The 15,955-nt window shown below is 45.5% G+C and overlaps 1 protein-coding gene across 2 annotated transcripts in view; it reads left to right on the forward strand.

Annotated features, from left to right (window-relative positions):
• Positions 1–4,205: 4,205 nt before the first annotated feature.
• PTPRN (protein tyrosine phosphatase receptor type N) overlaps positions 4,206–15,955 on the forward strand; it is a 138,010-nt gene continuing 126,260 nt past the window's right edge. For both annotated transcript variants that reach the window (XM_066575511.1, XM_066575512.1), the window contains exon 1: positions 4,206–4,404. In XM_066575511.1, coding sequence (XP_066431608.1) covers positions 4,320–4,404 — 85 coding nt within the window. In that variant the 5' untranslated portion in view covers positions 4,206–4,319. The remainder of the gene's footprint in view (positions 4,405–15,955) is intronic.

A 15,955-nucleotide genomic window follows, 5' to 3' on the forward strand; every position in this document is an offset into this window, starting at 1 on the left:
CCGCTGTGGCTGACAGGTGAGTCGCAGCGGGGAGCAGGGGAGAGCGGGCGGGAGAGAGGGAGAGAAAGATCTCCCCTCCGTTCCTCCCCGCTCTCCCCTGCAGCTCCCCGCTCCGTGCCGGCACCCGAATCTTCAGACCTGCGCACAGCGATACTCGGATAAAGCAAATTACTCGAGCGAGTAGTGCTTTTCCGAGTACGCTCGCTCATCTCTACTTATTACTATTATTAGGATTATTGGTGGTCTCACAGGTTTATCGATCTCTTGCAGTCCCATTGAAAATGAATGAAGCAGCAAAAACAGGTGTGACCGTCATTCCATTCCATCACCTCCTCACTGTGGGTGGTGGCGCCGTGCGCCTGCGGTGAGGAGGAGAGGGTGGCATGGGATTGGTGGGGATCTCTTATTACCTATCCTATGGATAGATTGTAAGAGTTAATTTTGATACAGCCCTTTTAAGGTGTCAAGCAGGAACGTTTTCAATAGTTCATCCTACAGTCGCTTGTCTGTGTAATCGGATCAGATGGGTAGCCTTCACCCACATCAGTTAGCCTTGGGTGCTTTGCCCGTGTCACTGGTTCACTGGTCCTCCTTCCTAGGATCACCTTTGATTGGTAATAACCACTACATACCAGGAAGACCCCACAAGACCGACCATTATGAGGATGCTCTGATGCAGTCATTTAATACATCATAGTTCGGCTCTTGTCAGAATTGCTCAGATCCTTACACTTGCCCATTCTCTTGCTTCCAACACGTCAACTTCAAGAACTGACTGTTAACTTCCTGTGTAATATATCCCCCCCCCCCCCCCCCCACACCTGATAAGGGTCATTGTCACCAGGTAATCAGCGCTATTCACTTCACCTGTCAGTGATAGGCATATGGCATATGGAGATGGTTGTCACGGTGAGAACCCCTGTAACCACACATTATATCACAACCTTACCGGGCAGGGGGCCATACTACATATTTACTCAGGGGCCTCCTCATCACAGGTCCAACCCTGGTTCAGTGCAGTTTGACAGCTATGTTACCTGGATGCACAGAGTGGCCGGCATCCTCCTAGTCCTCTCTCCAAGAGTCGCAGGTGCAGGAGTCACACTGAGACGGCTGGAGATCTCATGGTAAATAACTAGAAAGTAACAAAGAAGACCTGCGAGGGTCCTCAGTAATGAAATACCTGCGGATGTCATCTTCCCCCGGTGTGTGGATCCCACATGCGGGAAAACAACCGCAGCATGCTCCATTTTTGTTTGTTCCCCCTTCCCCGCACTGATGGCTCATGCGGCTTCCATTGAAGGCAATGGAAGCCATCCGGATCCGCGGTACGGACGTAAGATCCAACCTGAACAGACGAGAGCCCCGCAGAGTCCGGACAGGCGAGTATAATGTATTTTCTGGCCTCATGTCTGTGGGCCGGGAGGAACCCGTTGCAGGATTCTGCATGGGGAATCCATGTGGGCCCGTGGACATGAGGCCTTAAGCTTTAAATTTTAAAGGGGGTTTCCCACAATGAATATTTAGCTTATATCAATTGGTCATAAACAGTGGGGATTTGAATGTTGGGAACACCGCTATCTTGAGAAGTCGGGTGTCCCAGATCTCAGTGGAGAGACTCAGATGTCTCCTTCTCTCCCAATAATGTAACACTTCTCTGCCAGGAACAAGGGAGCTGACACTCCATTTCCAGAATCAGTGGGATCCCCGAGGTCATGGCAGCATAGTCAGGCATTTATGGCAAAATCGATTTCATTTCCTTGCTTCTGTAACATATGAGAAGATCCTTAAAGGAACCCATATGGTGAAATTTGTTAGGGGAATTGCTGAAGCCACTTTTTTGGCAGCTTTTTTCTACTTCTCCAGTTTAAAATGCAACAAATGTATCAAATGTTGCTCTATGTTGATAAATGTTTTGCATCTTTAAATATGTATAGAGATGTGGAGTCTCTTTGTACGCCGCCCAGCTACTGGAGTGAGTTTGCAACAAATTGTGAGACTTTTAGAAAGTCATATGTCATAAATGTCTCCAAATCCTGGCCAAGCAACAAGCCCCGCCCACTTTTATAACTACTTTTTTTAAAACACAAATTAATAGTTAAATGGGTTGTGCCAAGTTCTAAACTTATCCCCAAGCACAGGTTAGGAGATAACTTAATTATAGGTGGGAATCCGACCACTTGGGATCACCACTGATCCTGAGAATGGGGTCTGGTTGGTCCCCGACTGAATGGAGCGGATATCACAAAAGCATAACACTGCTACATGCACATTAATGACAGCGCTGGAGATTGCCAAAAAGTTTGAACTCTGTAATCTCTGGCACTGTAGTTGAAGTGAATAATGTAACGGAGCGCCTGGGTGACCTCTGCTCCATCCATTCAGGGACTGACTGGACCCCTGTTCTCAGGATCAGCAGGGGTCCTGCTGGTTGGACCCCCATGATGATAAAGTTATCCCCTATCCTGTGAATAGAGAATAGCTTCGTAACTTAGAACAAACCCTTTAATATAGGGGTACTAAATATATCTAAGGGGACTGGTCTGGGGTCAGAAATTAATTTAGGGGTTACCTCTGCGGTCTGATGTGTGCTTCACAATCTCTATAAGACAAGCGGTTCCCCTGTGGCTTGTTCCATTGTAAAGTATCTGCAGGGGTCTGACTGATCCTCAGCGATGAGTTGGAATCAAATACAATCCTTCAAAGTCACAGTTTTGCTTTACAGACGGATGGATGGATAGATAGATAATGAGATGTTGTGCAAGTGAATGGATGCTTCTAATGCTCATGGCCAGAGTTTTGGGAGCGGGGCACTATTCCTAATAGAGACCACTGAGGGCTATCAGGCTAACTATTAAAGGGGTATTCCAGTAACAAGTAGTTATCCTTCATACACAGGATATGGGATAACTAGCTGATCGGTAAGGGTCTGACTGTTGAAACCTTGATAAATCCCGAGAATGGAGGGCTCCCATTTTCCCCACTTCCGGTCGCTTCTGCATTGCAGCTCTGACTAGAGTGATATCACTTTGAATGGAGAGCTAGCTGCGTATGTGCGATCCCACTCCATTCATTTCAGTGGGGCTGACAAAAATAGCCGAGCATAGAAATGAATAGAGCAGCACCGTGCATCCACGGCCAGCTTTCCATTCACTCTCCAGTGATACTGTGAGCAGAACTGGGGTAAACAGGTTGCCTTCCCTGTTCTTGGGATCAGTGGAGCTCCCAAAGTTTGGAACCCCGACAATCTATCAGTTTTCACCCATCCATTAAATGGGTAAAAACGTGAAAGAAAAGCCTGCTTAATGGAATAGCCCTTTAATAATAGGGGCCACTGTAGCTATGTGGAGCCACTATCAATCAGTTGGGCCATAGTAGAATTGGGGCCACAGAGGAGGCATTATTAGTATGGGAAGCACTGAGAGTTTTTTGGGGGGTAGCGGTTGGATAGGGAGAGTGTGCAGAGATGAGTCATAGCTGGAATTAGTCATCCTGGTGGTCTGGGCCCAGGTAAGAAAAATAAAACCAGACGACCCAGATCAGAGAAACGCAGTCACCTGTGATCACCAGAGGTAACTGCACTGTAAACACTATTACTGCATAGTGCTGATCAGGGGCGTAACTATAGGGGATACGGTTGCACCCGTGCCCGGGAGCCTTGGGGGGCCCATAAGACCTCGCTTCTCCATATAGGAAGCCCAGTACTCTGAATAAAGCGTTCTAGTTGGGGGCCCCGTTCCAGGTTTTGCATTGGGGCCCAGGAGATTCAAGTTACGCCTCTAGTGCTGATATATTGATTAGAGGTACCATACCTGTTTCTAAGCCCTCCCTGTTATAAAAGTTATATAGTATATGAGTTTTATGTACACCCCTGTCCCCGTGCTACAAAACATGCAGCATCTGATGGGGAGATGACTGACCTATACAGATGGAAGGTGGGCCCAGGATAAGGAGAGACAGCTCATACAGGTATACAGGCTCATACAGCCTATGATCAGTGATATAGGACATGTTAGGAGTAGTAGTGGTGATAATGATGACGTGTGATTTCCATTCATAGCTTGTACTGTCGGTGGGCGTGGCCAGGTGATGGGCGTGCGAGGTGTGGGCGGGGGCAGGTGACGTTAGATGCCAGGTGGCCATGGCATGGGCGTGGTCGTGTGGCGGTGGGCGGGGCTGGGGCGGTCTCTCCGCTCGCTGTCGCTCACTTCGCCGCTGTCCGTGGTGCTGGAGCGGCCGTTGAGGGATCCGTGTTGTGGGGTCACTATGTCTGCTGTGGTATAAGGCTGCACCGGTACCGGGGGCCCCTCGTCCACAGGATGCGGCTCTCTGCGGGGACCGTGCTCTGCCTCCTGCTCCTCACCTGCTGCTGCCATCACAGGGGCCTGGGGGCCCGGAGCCACGGTGAGTACCGAGGTAGGCGGGGGCTTCTATCCTCCTGCTGGACCCATCGTCAGATGCTGCAGAACCTCTTCAAGACCCTCCCACTGACTATATATATGGAGTTGTTTACGAGAATGGAAACTACTCTGTGGGGGTACAGGACAGAAAATACCGCCCCCTATAGAGCAGGAAGTGGCTGGCCCTCACTGGGGGCTCCTGAAACTTTGTCATCAGTGTTGTTATTATGGCTGGTGATGATGATGAGGGTAGTGATGATAGTGGTGATAGTGGTGGTAATACTGATGGTGATGGTGGTGATGATGATAAGGGTGGTGATGATGGCGATCATGATGGTGGTGAAAGTGATGATGATGACCATGGTGATGATGGTAATAGCAGTGATAGTTATAGTGGCAGTGATAATGATGATGAAGGTGGTGATGATGGTGATCATGGTGGTGATGAAAGTGGAAATGATGATGTTAGTGGTAATAATGGTAGAGATAGTGCTGATAGTAATAATGGTAGAGATAGTGCTGATCATGATGATGGTGCTGGTGATAGTAATAATGGTAGAGATAGTGGTGATAGTAATAATGGTGTAGATAGTGCTGATGATGATGGTGCTGGTGATAGTATCGACCCATTTAATGCTCTCTTGCAGGCAGTTACCGCATTTATACCAACTAAATAATATTCTAAATATTCATGTTTTGGAAAACTGAAAAATAATAGTGTTTTTATGCATATGTATTGGTGAGCAATTTGTGGTAACAGATAACCCACAAATACTGATAGTAGTGGTGATACTGCTGGTGATACCCCATTTCCCTGAAAATAAGACATACCCTGAAAATAAGACATAGCATGATTTTCCAGAATTTTTGAGGATGCAAAATGATTTTCAGGCTTTTTGAGGATGCTTGAAATATAAGCCCTACTCCTAAATTGAGCCTTCTAATAGTTAATTAAAAAAGTCAATTTAAATAGTGTCCAGGCAGCTATACATGTAAAAAAGTTAAACCTTTTTGAACAAAAATTAATATAAGACACTGTCTTATTTTCGGGAAAACACAGTAGTAGTGCTGATACGGGTGGTGATAGTAGTGCTGATACGGGTGGTGATACTAGTGCTGATACGGGTGGTGATGGTAGTGCTGATACGGGTGGTGATAGTAATGCTGATACTGCTGGTGATAGTAGTGCTGATACTGCTGGTGATAGTAGTGCTGATACGGGTGGTGATAGTAGTGCTGATATGGATGGTGGTAGTAGTGCTGATACGGGTGGTGATACTAGTGCTGATACGGGTGGTGATGGTAGTGCTGATACGGGTGGTGATAGTAATGCTGATACTGCTGGTGATAGTAGTGCTGATACTGCTGGTGATAGTAGTGCTGATACGGGTGGTGATAGTAGTGCTGATATGGATGGTGGTAGTAGTGCTGATACTGCTGGTGATAGTGCTGATACTGCTGGTGATAGTAGCGGTGATACTGCTGGTGATAGTAGTGCTGATACTGCTGGTGATAGTAGTGCTGATACTGCAGGTGATAGTAGTGCTGATACGGGTGGTGATAGTAATGCTGATACGGGTGGTGATAGTAATGCTGATACTGCTGGTGATAGTAGTGCTGATACGGGTGGTGATAGTAGTGCTGATATGGATGGTGGTAGTAGTGCTGATACTGCTGGTGATAGTGCTGATACTGCTGGTGATAGTAGCGGTGAAACGAATGGTGACAGTAGCGGTGATACGAATGGTGACAGTAGTGATGATACTGCTGGTGATAGTAATAATACTGCTGGTGATAGTAGTGCTGATATGGATGGTCAAAGTAGTGGTGATACTGCTGGTTATAGTAGTGATGATGATTCTGATATTAGTGCCTATTCCGGTGGCGATATGTAGTGCTGATACGGATGGTGATAGTAGTGGTGATAAGGTTGGTGATACTATTGGTGATACTGATGGTGATAGTAGTGCTGATACTGCTGGTGGTAGTAGTGGTGATCTGGATGGTCATAGTGGTGGTGATACTGCTGGTGATAGTAGTGCTGATACGGATGGTTATAGTGGTGGTGATACTGCTGGTGATAGTAGTGCTGATACGGATGGTCATAGTGGTGGTGATACTGCTGGTGATAGTACTGCTGATACTGCTAGTGATAGTAGTGGTGATACTGCTGGTGGTAGTAGTGGTGATACGGATGGTGATAGTAGTGTTGATACGGATGGTGATAGTAGTGGTGATACGGATGGTGATAGTAGTGCTGATACTGCTGGTGATAGTAGTGCTGATACTGCTGGTGATAGTAGTGCTAATACTGTTGGTGATAGTATTGGTGATACACGATGGTGATAGTATTGGTGATACTGATGGTGATGGTAGTGGTGATACTGCTGGTGATGGTAGGGGTGATACTGCTGGTGATAGTAGTGCAGATACGGGTGGTGATAGTAGTGCTAATACTGCTGGTGATAGTAGTGCTGATACCCGATGGTGATAGTATTGGTGATACTGATGGTGATAGTATTGGTGATACTGATGGTGATAGTATTGGTGATACTGATGGTGATAGTATTGGTGATACTGCTGGTGATGGTAGTGGTGATACTGCTGGTGATAGCATTGCTGATTCCGGTGGTGATAGCAGTGCTGATACTGCTGGTGATAGTAGTGCTGATACTGATGGTGATAGGGCTGATACTGCTGGTGATAGTAGTGCTAATACCAGTGGTGATAGTGATGATGATGGTGGTGATAGTTGTGCTGCTATGGGTGGTGATAGTTATGCTGCTATGGGTGGTGATAGTTGTGCTGATATGGGTGGTGATAGTTGTGCTGATACGGATGGTGATAGTAGTGATGATACTGATGATGATAGTAGTGGTGATACTGATGATGATAGTAGTGGTGATACTGATGATGATAGTAGTGCTGATACTGATAGTAGTGCTGATACTGATGGTGATAGTAGTGCTGATATGGATGGTGATAGTGATGATACTGATGATGATAGTAGTGGTGATACTGATGGTGATAGTAGTGCTGATACTGATGGTGATAGTAGTGCTGATACGGATGGTGATAGTAGTGATGATACTGATGATGATAATAGTGGTGATACTGATGATGATAGTAGTGGTGATACTGATGATGATAGTAGTGGTGATACTGATGGTGATAGTAGTGGTGATACTGATGGTGATAGTAGTGGTGATACTGATGGTGATACCGTAGTAGTGCTGATACTGATGGTGATAGTACTGCTGGTGATAGTAGCGCTGATACCAGTGGTGATAGTAATGATGGGTAATAAGCAGAATAGGACAGCACCTTGAGACAAACAACGAACTGGACCTAAGTCCAATTGGATAATCCAGAAGTCAGAAGATCCAACTCCAAATTGAATGTAATCCAATCAATGGAGAGCTGCAACCATAGAGAAAAAATGAAACCTCCATCCACAAGTAGTGGAGGTGAAGAAATCACAAAAATGACCAACCAGGTTGCGCTACACACAAACAGAATGAAAAATATACTCACTTAGGGGAGCAGGTACCCAAATAATTGGGCAAAAATACTCCCCTCTCGAAATCCAGGAAAAAGGCTATTTATAGCCGAAACGCGTAGTCTGTTATCGGGTCCCCCTGAGTGGGGGCCCTGTGTGTCTGTAAATAAACTGACTTTCATCACTGGATTGCTTGAGGTCGCTTTGATCTGGGTGGACGTGGATTGTGACTAAACTTTGTTCAAGGCTATCCTGTATCTCTCGAGGGGAGTATTGTTGCCCAATTATTTGGGTACCTGCTCCCCTCTCTTAAGTGAGTATATTTTTCATTCTGTGTAGCGCCAGCTGGTTGGTCATTTTTGTGATAGTAATGATGGTGATAGTAGTGATGATGATGGTGATAGTAGCGCTGATTCGGGTGGTGATAATAATGATGATGATGATGGTGATAGTAGTGCTGATACTGATGGTGATAGTAGTGCTGATGATGATGGTGATAGTAGCGCTGATGCTGGTGGTGATAGTACTGCTGATATGGGTGGTGATAGTAGCGCTGATTTCGGTGGTGATAGTAGTGCTGATGCTGGTGGTGATAGTAGCGCTCATATGGGTGGTGATAGTAGTGCTGATATGGGTGGTGATAGTAGTGCTGATATGGGTGGTGATAGTAGTGCTGATACTGCTGGTGATAGTAGGGCTGCTACTGATAATGAAAGTAGTCCTGATACAGATGGTGATAGTAATGCTGATACAGATGGTGATAGTAGTACTGATACCGATGGTGATAGTAGTGCTGATACTGGTGGTGATAGTAATGAGGATGATGGTAATAGTAGTGCTGATACTAGTGATGATAGTAGTACTGATACTAATGGTGATAGTAGTGCTGATACTGATGATGATAGTAGTGCTGATACTGATAGTAGTGCTGATACTGATGGTGATAGTAGTGCTGATATGGATGGTGATAGTGCTGATAGTAGTGATGATAGTAGTACTGATACCCATGGTGATAGTAGTGATGATACTGGTGGTGATAGTGCTGATACTGGTGGTGATAGTATTGCTGATACCCATGGTGATAGTAATGATGATGATGGTAATAGTAGTGCTGATGGTGATAGTAGTGCTGATACTAATGGTGATAGTAATGATGATGATGGTGATAGTAGTGCTGATACCGCGGGTGATAGTAATGATGATGATGGTAATAGTAGTGCTGATGCTAGTGGTGATAGTAGTGCTGATACTAATGGTGATAGTAGTACTGATACTGATGGTGATAGTAGTGCTGATACTAATGGTGATAGTAATGATGATGATGGTGATAGTAGTGCTGTTGGTGATAGTAGTGCTGATACTAATGGTGATAGTAATGAAGATGATGGTGATAGTAGTGCTGATGGTGATAGTAGTGCTGATACTAATGGTGATAGTAATGATGATACTAATGGTGATAGTAATGAAGATGATGGTGATAGTAGTGCTGATACTAATGGTGATAGTAATGATGATACTAATGGTGATAGTAATGAAGATGATGGTGATAGTAGTGCTGATGGTGATAGTAGTGCTGATACTAATGGTGATAGTAATGATGATACTAATGGTGATAGTAATGAAGATGATGGTGATAGTAGTGCTGATACTAATGGTGATAGTAATGATGATACTAATGGTGATAGTAATGAAGATGATGGTGATAGTAGTGCTGATACTAATGGTGATAGTAATGATGATGATGGTGATAGTAGTGCTGATTCTGCTGGTGATAATAATGATGATGATGGTAATAGTAGTGCTGATACTAGTGGTGGTAGTAGTACTGATGGTGATAGTAGTGCTGATACTGGTGGGGATAGTGGTCTTGGGGATGGTGGTGATAGTAGCGATGATGCTGGTAATGGTGATGGTGATGATCTTGTCTCTTCTGCTCTCACCACAGGAGCCTCACAGCCCCAAATTTCATTGAGTTAAGCCCCCTTTGCTACATATTTTGAAGGGCTGCTGCAGAACCTCTTCATCTTGCATCTGCTGCTCCTCACCTGCAGCCACTACAAGTATCTGACAACCCCAAAGCTTAGTACACAAGGACTCTCATACCCTCCTTCCACATTACTTATACATATTTCATAAAATATAAATAAATAGCGCCCCCTATGGATTAGACCTGCTGGTCAACATATATTTATGTTCTTGTATTTGTCTTACTTTCTGATTTCTCTAATTCTGATGATGATTATAGCAAGAACAGCATCTACTAGGGGGTCCCCAGCTCAGAGGTGGGGGGCTTTCAATACCCTTATCTCTCTGCTGGAGTTGGGGCCTGATCACAAGTTGTGTTGGGGGCTCCTGGTGACTTTTTGCCTCCCTAATTAACAGGTTTGGATCTTCTGATTTTGGGATTAGGGCTGAGGTGAAGTTGTGCGTCCTTGAGGTCTTAGTGTAAGATGTCAGTCTAGAAATGACAATGTAGTTCAGTCTGGCTATTTACATAGAGTTCTTCACGGTAAGAAGCCAGGAGCGAGGAATGATGTTATCAGCGTGAGACCAGAGAGCAGCGTTATAGCCATTTATTAGGATGGGCACATAAAACCAATATACAATATACCCAGCAGATACTTACTGAGCTGATGCCAAAGAGTCATCCAGCCGCCAGCTATCCTCCCCCCTGCCCAAGCTTACTATTTCCATAGATTAAGGGCTGCCAGACATCTCCGATGCCGCTTATCTCATGGGAAATGAAGGATCCAACAGCTAAAAATTCAACCTGCCTTATTCCTGTGACATGAGAGGATAGTAGAGTAGTGGAGAATTCCATGGCATCTGCCAAAAATTGACTCCTGTCCATGGTGCTGAACTCAGATTCAGGGGTCAATAATACACTTCCCATGCCAAGTCCAAAACGTTGAGATATGAGGAGCTCCAAACTCTTTGGAAACACATTCTTTCTGGTTCTACAGTGTTCATGTTGCAGGAAATTGCATAATGTGACCCTTTTCGCTTCAGCCGAATGACTAAGGAGGTTGGCAGAGGGCAGGGCATATATGGCATTTCATGGCACTTTTGAGGTTAGTGGGGACAATGCTTTGTACCAGTTCAGCTTTACAAGTACATTGAGTTACGTTTCTCTGGGTGATTCCTGCCAAGGGTGTAACCTAAAAAGTTTTCTTTCTTTAGTCGGTTTGGTCAGTGCATACCAATCTATATATTTATGTTTTTAGATCCATATGTAGCAGAGCTGATGTTGTACTGCTTCCTTTTGAGCATCATAATCACAAACTGAAATCAGATGTGGTAGCAGGTTAAGCAGCAGCGGTGGCAAATACTGTAACATACTCACTTATGCTATATAGACAAGCTTAGCACTGCTACATTCATGGCTTTAACTCTTCCTGCTTAAAGGGGGAACTCTTGGCTTTAACAGTTGATCAATAGTAATCTGCTGCTCAGAATGTCGTCGATCAGCTGATCGTCCAGCCCGCTGTCAGGACAGAGGTGCCGCACGCCTCCATCAGGGGAGGAAGTGAAAGTGCTGGTATAGGGCACCAGTACTTCAGTTCCATTGAAATCAATGTCAGCGCTGTGCTTCTATTACACTTCCTGCTCCTCAGTGCGGTATCTGCAATTGGGTTTTACTCTTTTGCAAAGTTGCAGAGTAGCATGTGAGAAGTCCCATGGGACCACAGCTATGACTGAAGTAAGGAAAGCGTACTCGAAGTGGCTACGATAGCGGCAGATTATCCAGGAAGTCATCCGCCGCCATCATCTGCAGCAGTTCCAGGTACCAATCCAAGTTGAGATTCCCTAAACTGAACACAGGTCCAATGAGGCGATCGTGCCAAATTCCAACTCACATGTTCACGCTAAATTTTGCATTGTCTCTTGATTGGGCTGTGAACTAACTAGTAGTTTACATTGTATCTGCACTGAATTGGCACTTTGCCATTCACTAACATGATCCCCAGGACGTAGGCCTCATCCACACAAGCGTATGCATTTTTACACTGGCTGCATTGTAGCCGAAAATCGCATCACTGAACAATATCCGCAATCGAGTCCCGTGCTTAATTAGCGTCTTCTCATCTATTCACATGGCAGCAGCGCGGAAATTCTTTGGTCGAAATGACTTTTAATAGCTTAAATAGCGGCTGCTGTCTTCTTTTCTGAGCGTCAGATGCATCTCCCTCCCCTCCCCTTTTATTTCAGCTCCGATAGGAGTCAATGGGAGCTTCCAGTGTTTTTCGGCAAAAGATAGGGCAAGACCTTTCCTTTCGTGCTGCATGAAAAATCCAATTTTTCTCGTTTTGACTGCATAATTTTTTACTGAATATCATTCATGTGAATGGATACATTGGAATCCAATGCTTCAAATGGTCGCAATTTTTGCACACAGCTCCAATAGCTGTGTAAAAATGCTCATATAAATGAGGCCTTAAAGAGACGAGGAAAGTGGATTTCTGCTTCTCACATGCTTCCACTTTGCAGTTGGGTTTTAATCTCTTTCTTAGAGGGTTCACAATACCAAAATTGAAATTCATGTCCTGGGGCCCCAGGGGCCCATGCATTATTTTATTATCCTATTCAAGTAGGCTATTGTTTCAGTATAAGGCACCAGTACTGAGATATAGCCTGGATCCGTCTTTTTGACTACACCGTGTATTACTCGACATCTGCTTTAAAGGTCTATGAGAGGTGACAGAAGTAGGACTGCTCCAGGTGTAAGCGGACCTTGGCTGATAAAGGCACAGTAAGCCCCATGGCTGTATTACCCTCAGTGTGACAAGGGATAGATAGACCTTTAAAGCAGATGTCCAGTTATACCCATCAGTATATTACCATCAGCCAGTCCTCTATGGCACTTCCTGGCCTCTCTTCTTTCTTACCCAGATGCCATCTCTCCTCTCTTGGTGGATCCAGGGAACAATGGCACACAGGAAAAGTGGCAGATGATATTACTTCCCCCTTCCACCTCCAAATTTTGTCCTGGAACCGGAGTGTCACTTTAACTGTGCAGCACTTCTGTTCGGGTGTCCATGGGATGTAGCTCCTATTGCTCTTACCGTGGCTGATCAGAATAAGGGGTCAGGGTGCATTTACCATTTTGGGTATTAGTGCAGAGTCAGAGGGCCCAGGTCCAGAGGAGTTTACAGCTTTGGTCAGTTACAGCACTCCTTAACATATAAGTGCAACACCTGCAAAATAAAGGAAATGCAAGTGAATGGAATGGATAGAGGGAGTGATGAAATAGAGCGCATCCCTCTGAAGGGTTAATTTATATTGGTAAATCTGCATCATTGCACCTTTTGTGAACGTCCATACTCACAGGGGTGACACAAAGTGTCATCACAGCTCTAGGACTGACAAATGTTACTAGAACTAAAGTACACTTTAATGGAAAGATGCTCAGTAAGAGTAGCTACTGTTCTGGCAGAGCTTATGCTGCCCGGGTATTAGAGGATGGCCATTCATGTGATTGGCTGTCCAGTAATACACTATCCTACCAAAGGTAATTGGATCCTGAGCAAGGATCAGATGTAGTATTTATTTCTATATGTTAATATTGGATTAATACATAGACATTGGATACTCTCCATGGCATACTTTCTAATACTGCCTGATTCACTTCAGTGGATATTTCCCTCCATTCATCCTGCAAATGTTTGACGAGTTCCCTGAAAGGAGATGGACTCTGTTCCTATTTCCTGACCCGACGTTCCAGTTTATCCCAAAGATGTTCAGTAGGTTCAGGTCAGAACTCTGTGCAGACGGTCCAATCGTGGAACATCCATATCCTCAAATCAATGTAAAACAGCATTGGAAGTGTGACAAGGTACGATGTCTTGTTGGAAGTATGGCCGACCATTCCCAGAGTATTGTCACATTGCCAGCAGCACATTATTGTCTAGAATGGGTCACCTCCATGTTCATGGTTCTTGTGACTACAACCAACGGGCCGAGACAGTGCCACGTGAAACATCCCCGATCGTAACAGAACCTCAGCCATACTTGACTGTTGGCACAACACACTCCGGTAAAAAGCATTCTCGGGATCCTCCACACTCAGGTACCTCCATCTGTTGTGAAGATGGAGTAATGTGATTCATCACTCCATAGAACGTTCTTCCATTGCGCAACTATCCAATGATGACGCTCCTTGCGCCATTATAGACGGGCCGATGCATTGCACTTTGTGATGGACGTCTCATGTGCAGCGGTATAACCCATATATCCAATAGCGTGGTTTTCCCGTAAGAACTCTAGCTGACACCTCCAAGGCTCTGCATCTCATGTAGCATGGTTTGGGTTACACAATATGCTAATAACACATAATACATTCTACTGATTGGGGAATGCAAATGCCTTTGGTGGGTGATTGTGTATATTGCTGTCATATAGTAATAATCTGCATATTCTGCTTCCTCGTAATGCAGATAAGAAGCACCTTCCTCTTCCTTTGGTTACAGAGGAGATTCTTCTAAATGATAGATTCTGCAGCTGGATGAATCATTGCGGCTCAGGCTGCACTGCTGAAATGCCGCCAGGACGCCTCACCTGTTGTTATTTTGAGTTGCCTGCAACATAAAACTTAAAATCAGCTGTACCTCTTTGCTGCACCTTGCCACTTTTAAATTCCTTGCTTGTTACCAGCGAATGGGAACGGTCTTGTTCACTACTGAAGTCTTATGGCTCCTCTACACGGGCGTATTTGAAGATCAGTACTTTTACCTGCACTGATACATTGTAGCAACTATCAGCATAGGAGATAGATGTGTGCTAGTGATGTGTTTAGTTCATGGAGGGCTGCCTAGACTGGATATAATTGTAGCAAATCCTTCGCTGTGAGAAGTATGACGCCTATATAGGTTTCTGCCACAAGAATGTCCTCTATAGCATACTAGTGCATCTTGTCTCCACCGGAAGAAAGGGTGGAGACATGGGTTGGGCGGGTTGAGTTATAGGGGAGGTGGCAGGTCACGCCCCCAACAGTGTATTGGCTGCTCCCTGCACAAAGCATGTAACGGCCCGCCTGTCCCGGGTGTCAGCATCTGAGGTTCCCAGGTCCCAGCTACTCCCTGCACAGTTATAACCCTAACTCGCAATCGTAACCCAAACCTTAACCCTTGCCACCCCACCCCTCTGCAGCACATACCATGTGAGCTCCCAGCTGTTAACTTGTGAAGTGCTGCATGTCTTACCCTGTAACGGCCGCTTCATCCCCCCCTTGCAGACAGCAAGTCAGGTTGTGGCTGTTATTCAACAGAGGTGCTAATGCAGAGGCCCCCTGCCATCTTTCCCTGTGCTCCCGTCCTCCTCCAGCGCTGCTTAACAGGGGCCCGCTCTCCCCATATCTGGATGGATGTAGGCGCCACCAGTGAAGGCAGTATCGCTGTCCACTGCAGGAAGAGAAGCTCTGCTTCAGTCTCCCGCTGTCAGTCTCCGGCGGCCCTTCTCTGCTGAAATGTCATCGCTGCCATCCCACGCTGTCACTCTTGGGGCTTAACACGGAACCTGCGGGACCTGACATGTTGTGTTTGCGGTGAGCAGCAGTCAATCCACTGCTAGGGGCGTCACCTGCCCCTTCCCTGTCACTGAGCCAACCCAACCTATTTCTCCACCCCTAGTTTCGGTGGATACAAGATGCACCAGTACCCCTCTATAGTATCCTTATATAAGTACAAACAGGGGTGGACTGAGCTGGAGAGCATATGTCACCCAGACCAATCCCCTAGAGAGCTTTAGGCGCCCATGTGTCCATCCATCAGTGAGCCATGTAAAAATTACTGCATTACTTATTGAGGTGGGCATTATAGGGGAACTATTACTTTGTGGGGTATATAATGAGGTTCTACTATTGTGGCGACAGTGAAAGGTTAATTGGGGGTAACTGCAGGATAAGAAGAGTGCATAGAGGAATCGTGGCTGGAAGAAGGAACGGCTTATGTACTGAACATGGTTCTGGAATGGTATTTATGTACTGAGCTTGGTTCTGGTGCTGCATTTATGTACTGAGCTCGGCTCTGTTGCTGTGTTTGCGTACTGAGTTATGTTCTGG

The sequence above is a fragment of the Eleutherodactylus coqui genome, chromosome 8, assembly GCF_035609145.1.
Source record: "Eleutherodactylus coqui strain aEleCoq1 chromosome 8, aEleCoq1.hap1, whole genome shotgun sequence".
In the NCBI taxonomy this organism is placed as follows: Eukaryota; Metazoa; Chordata; class Amphibia; order Anura; family Eleutherodactylidae; genus Eleutherodactylus; species Eleutherodactylus coqui.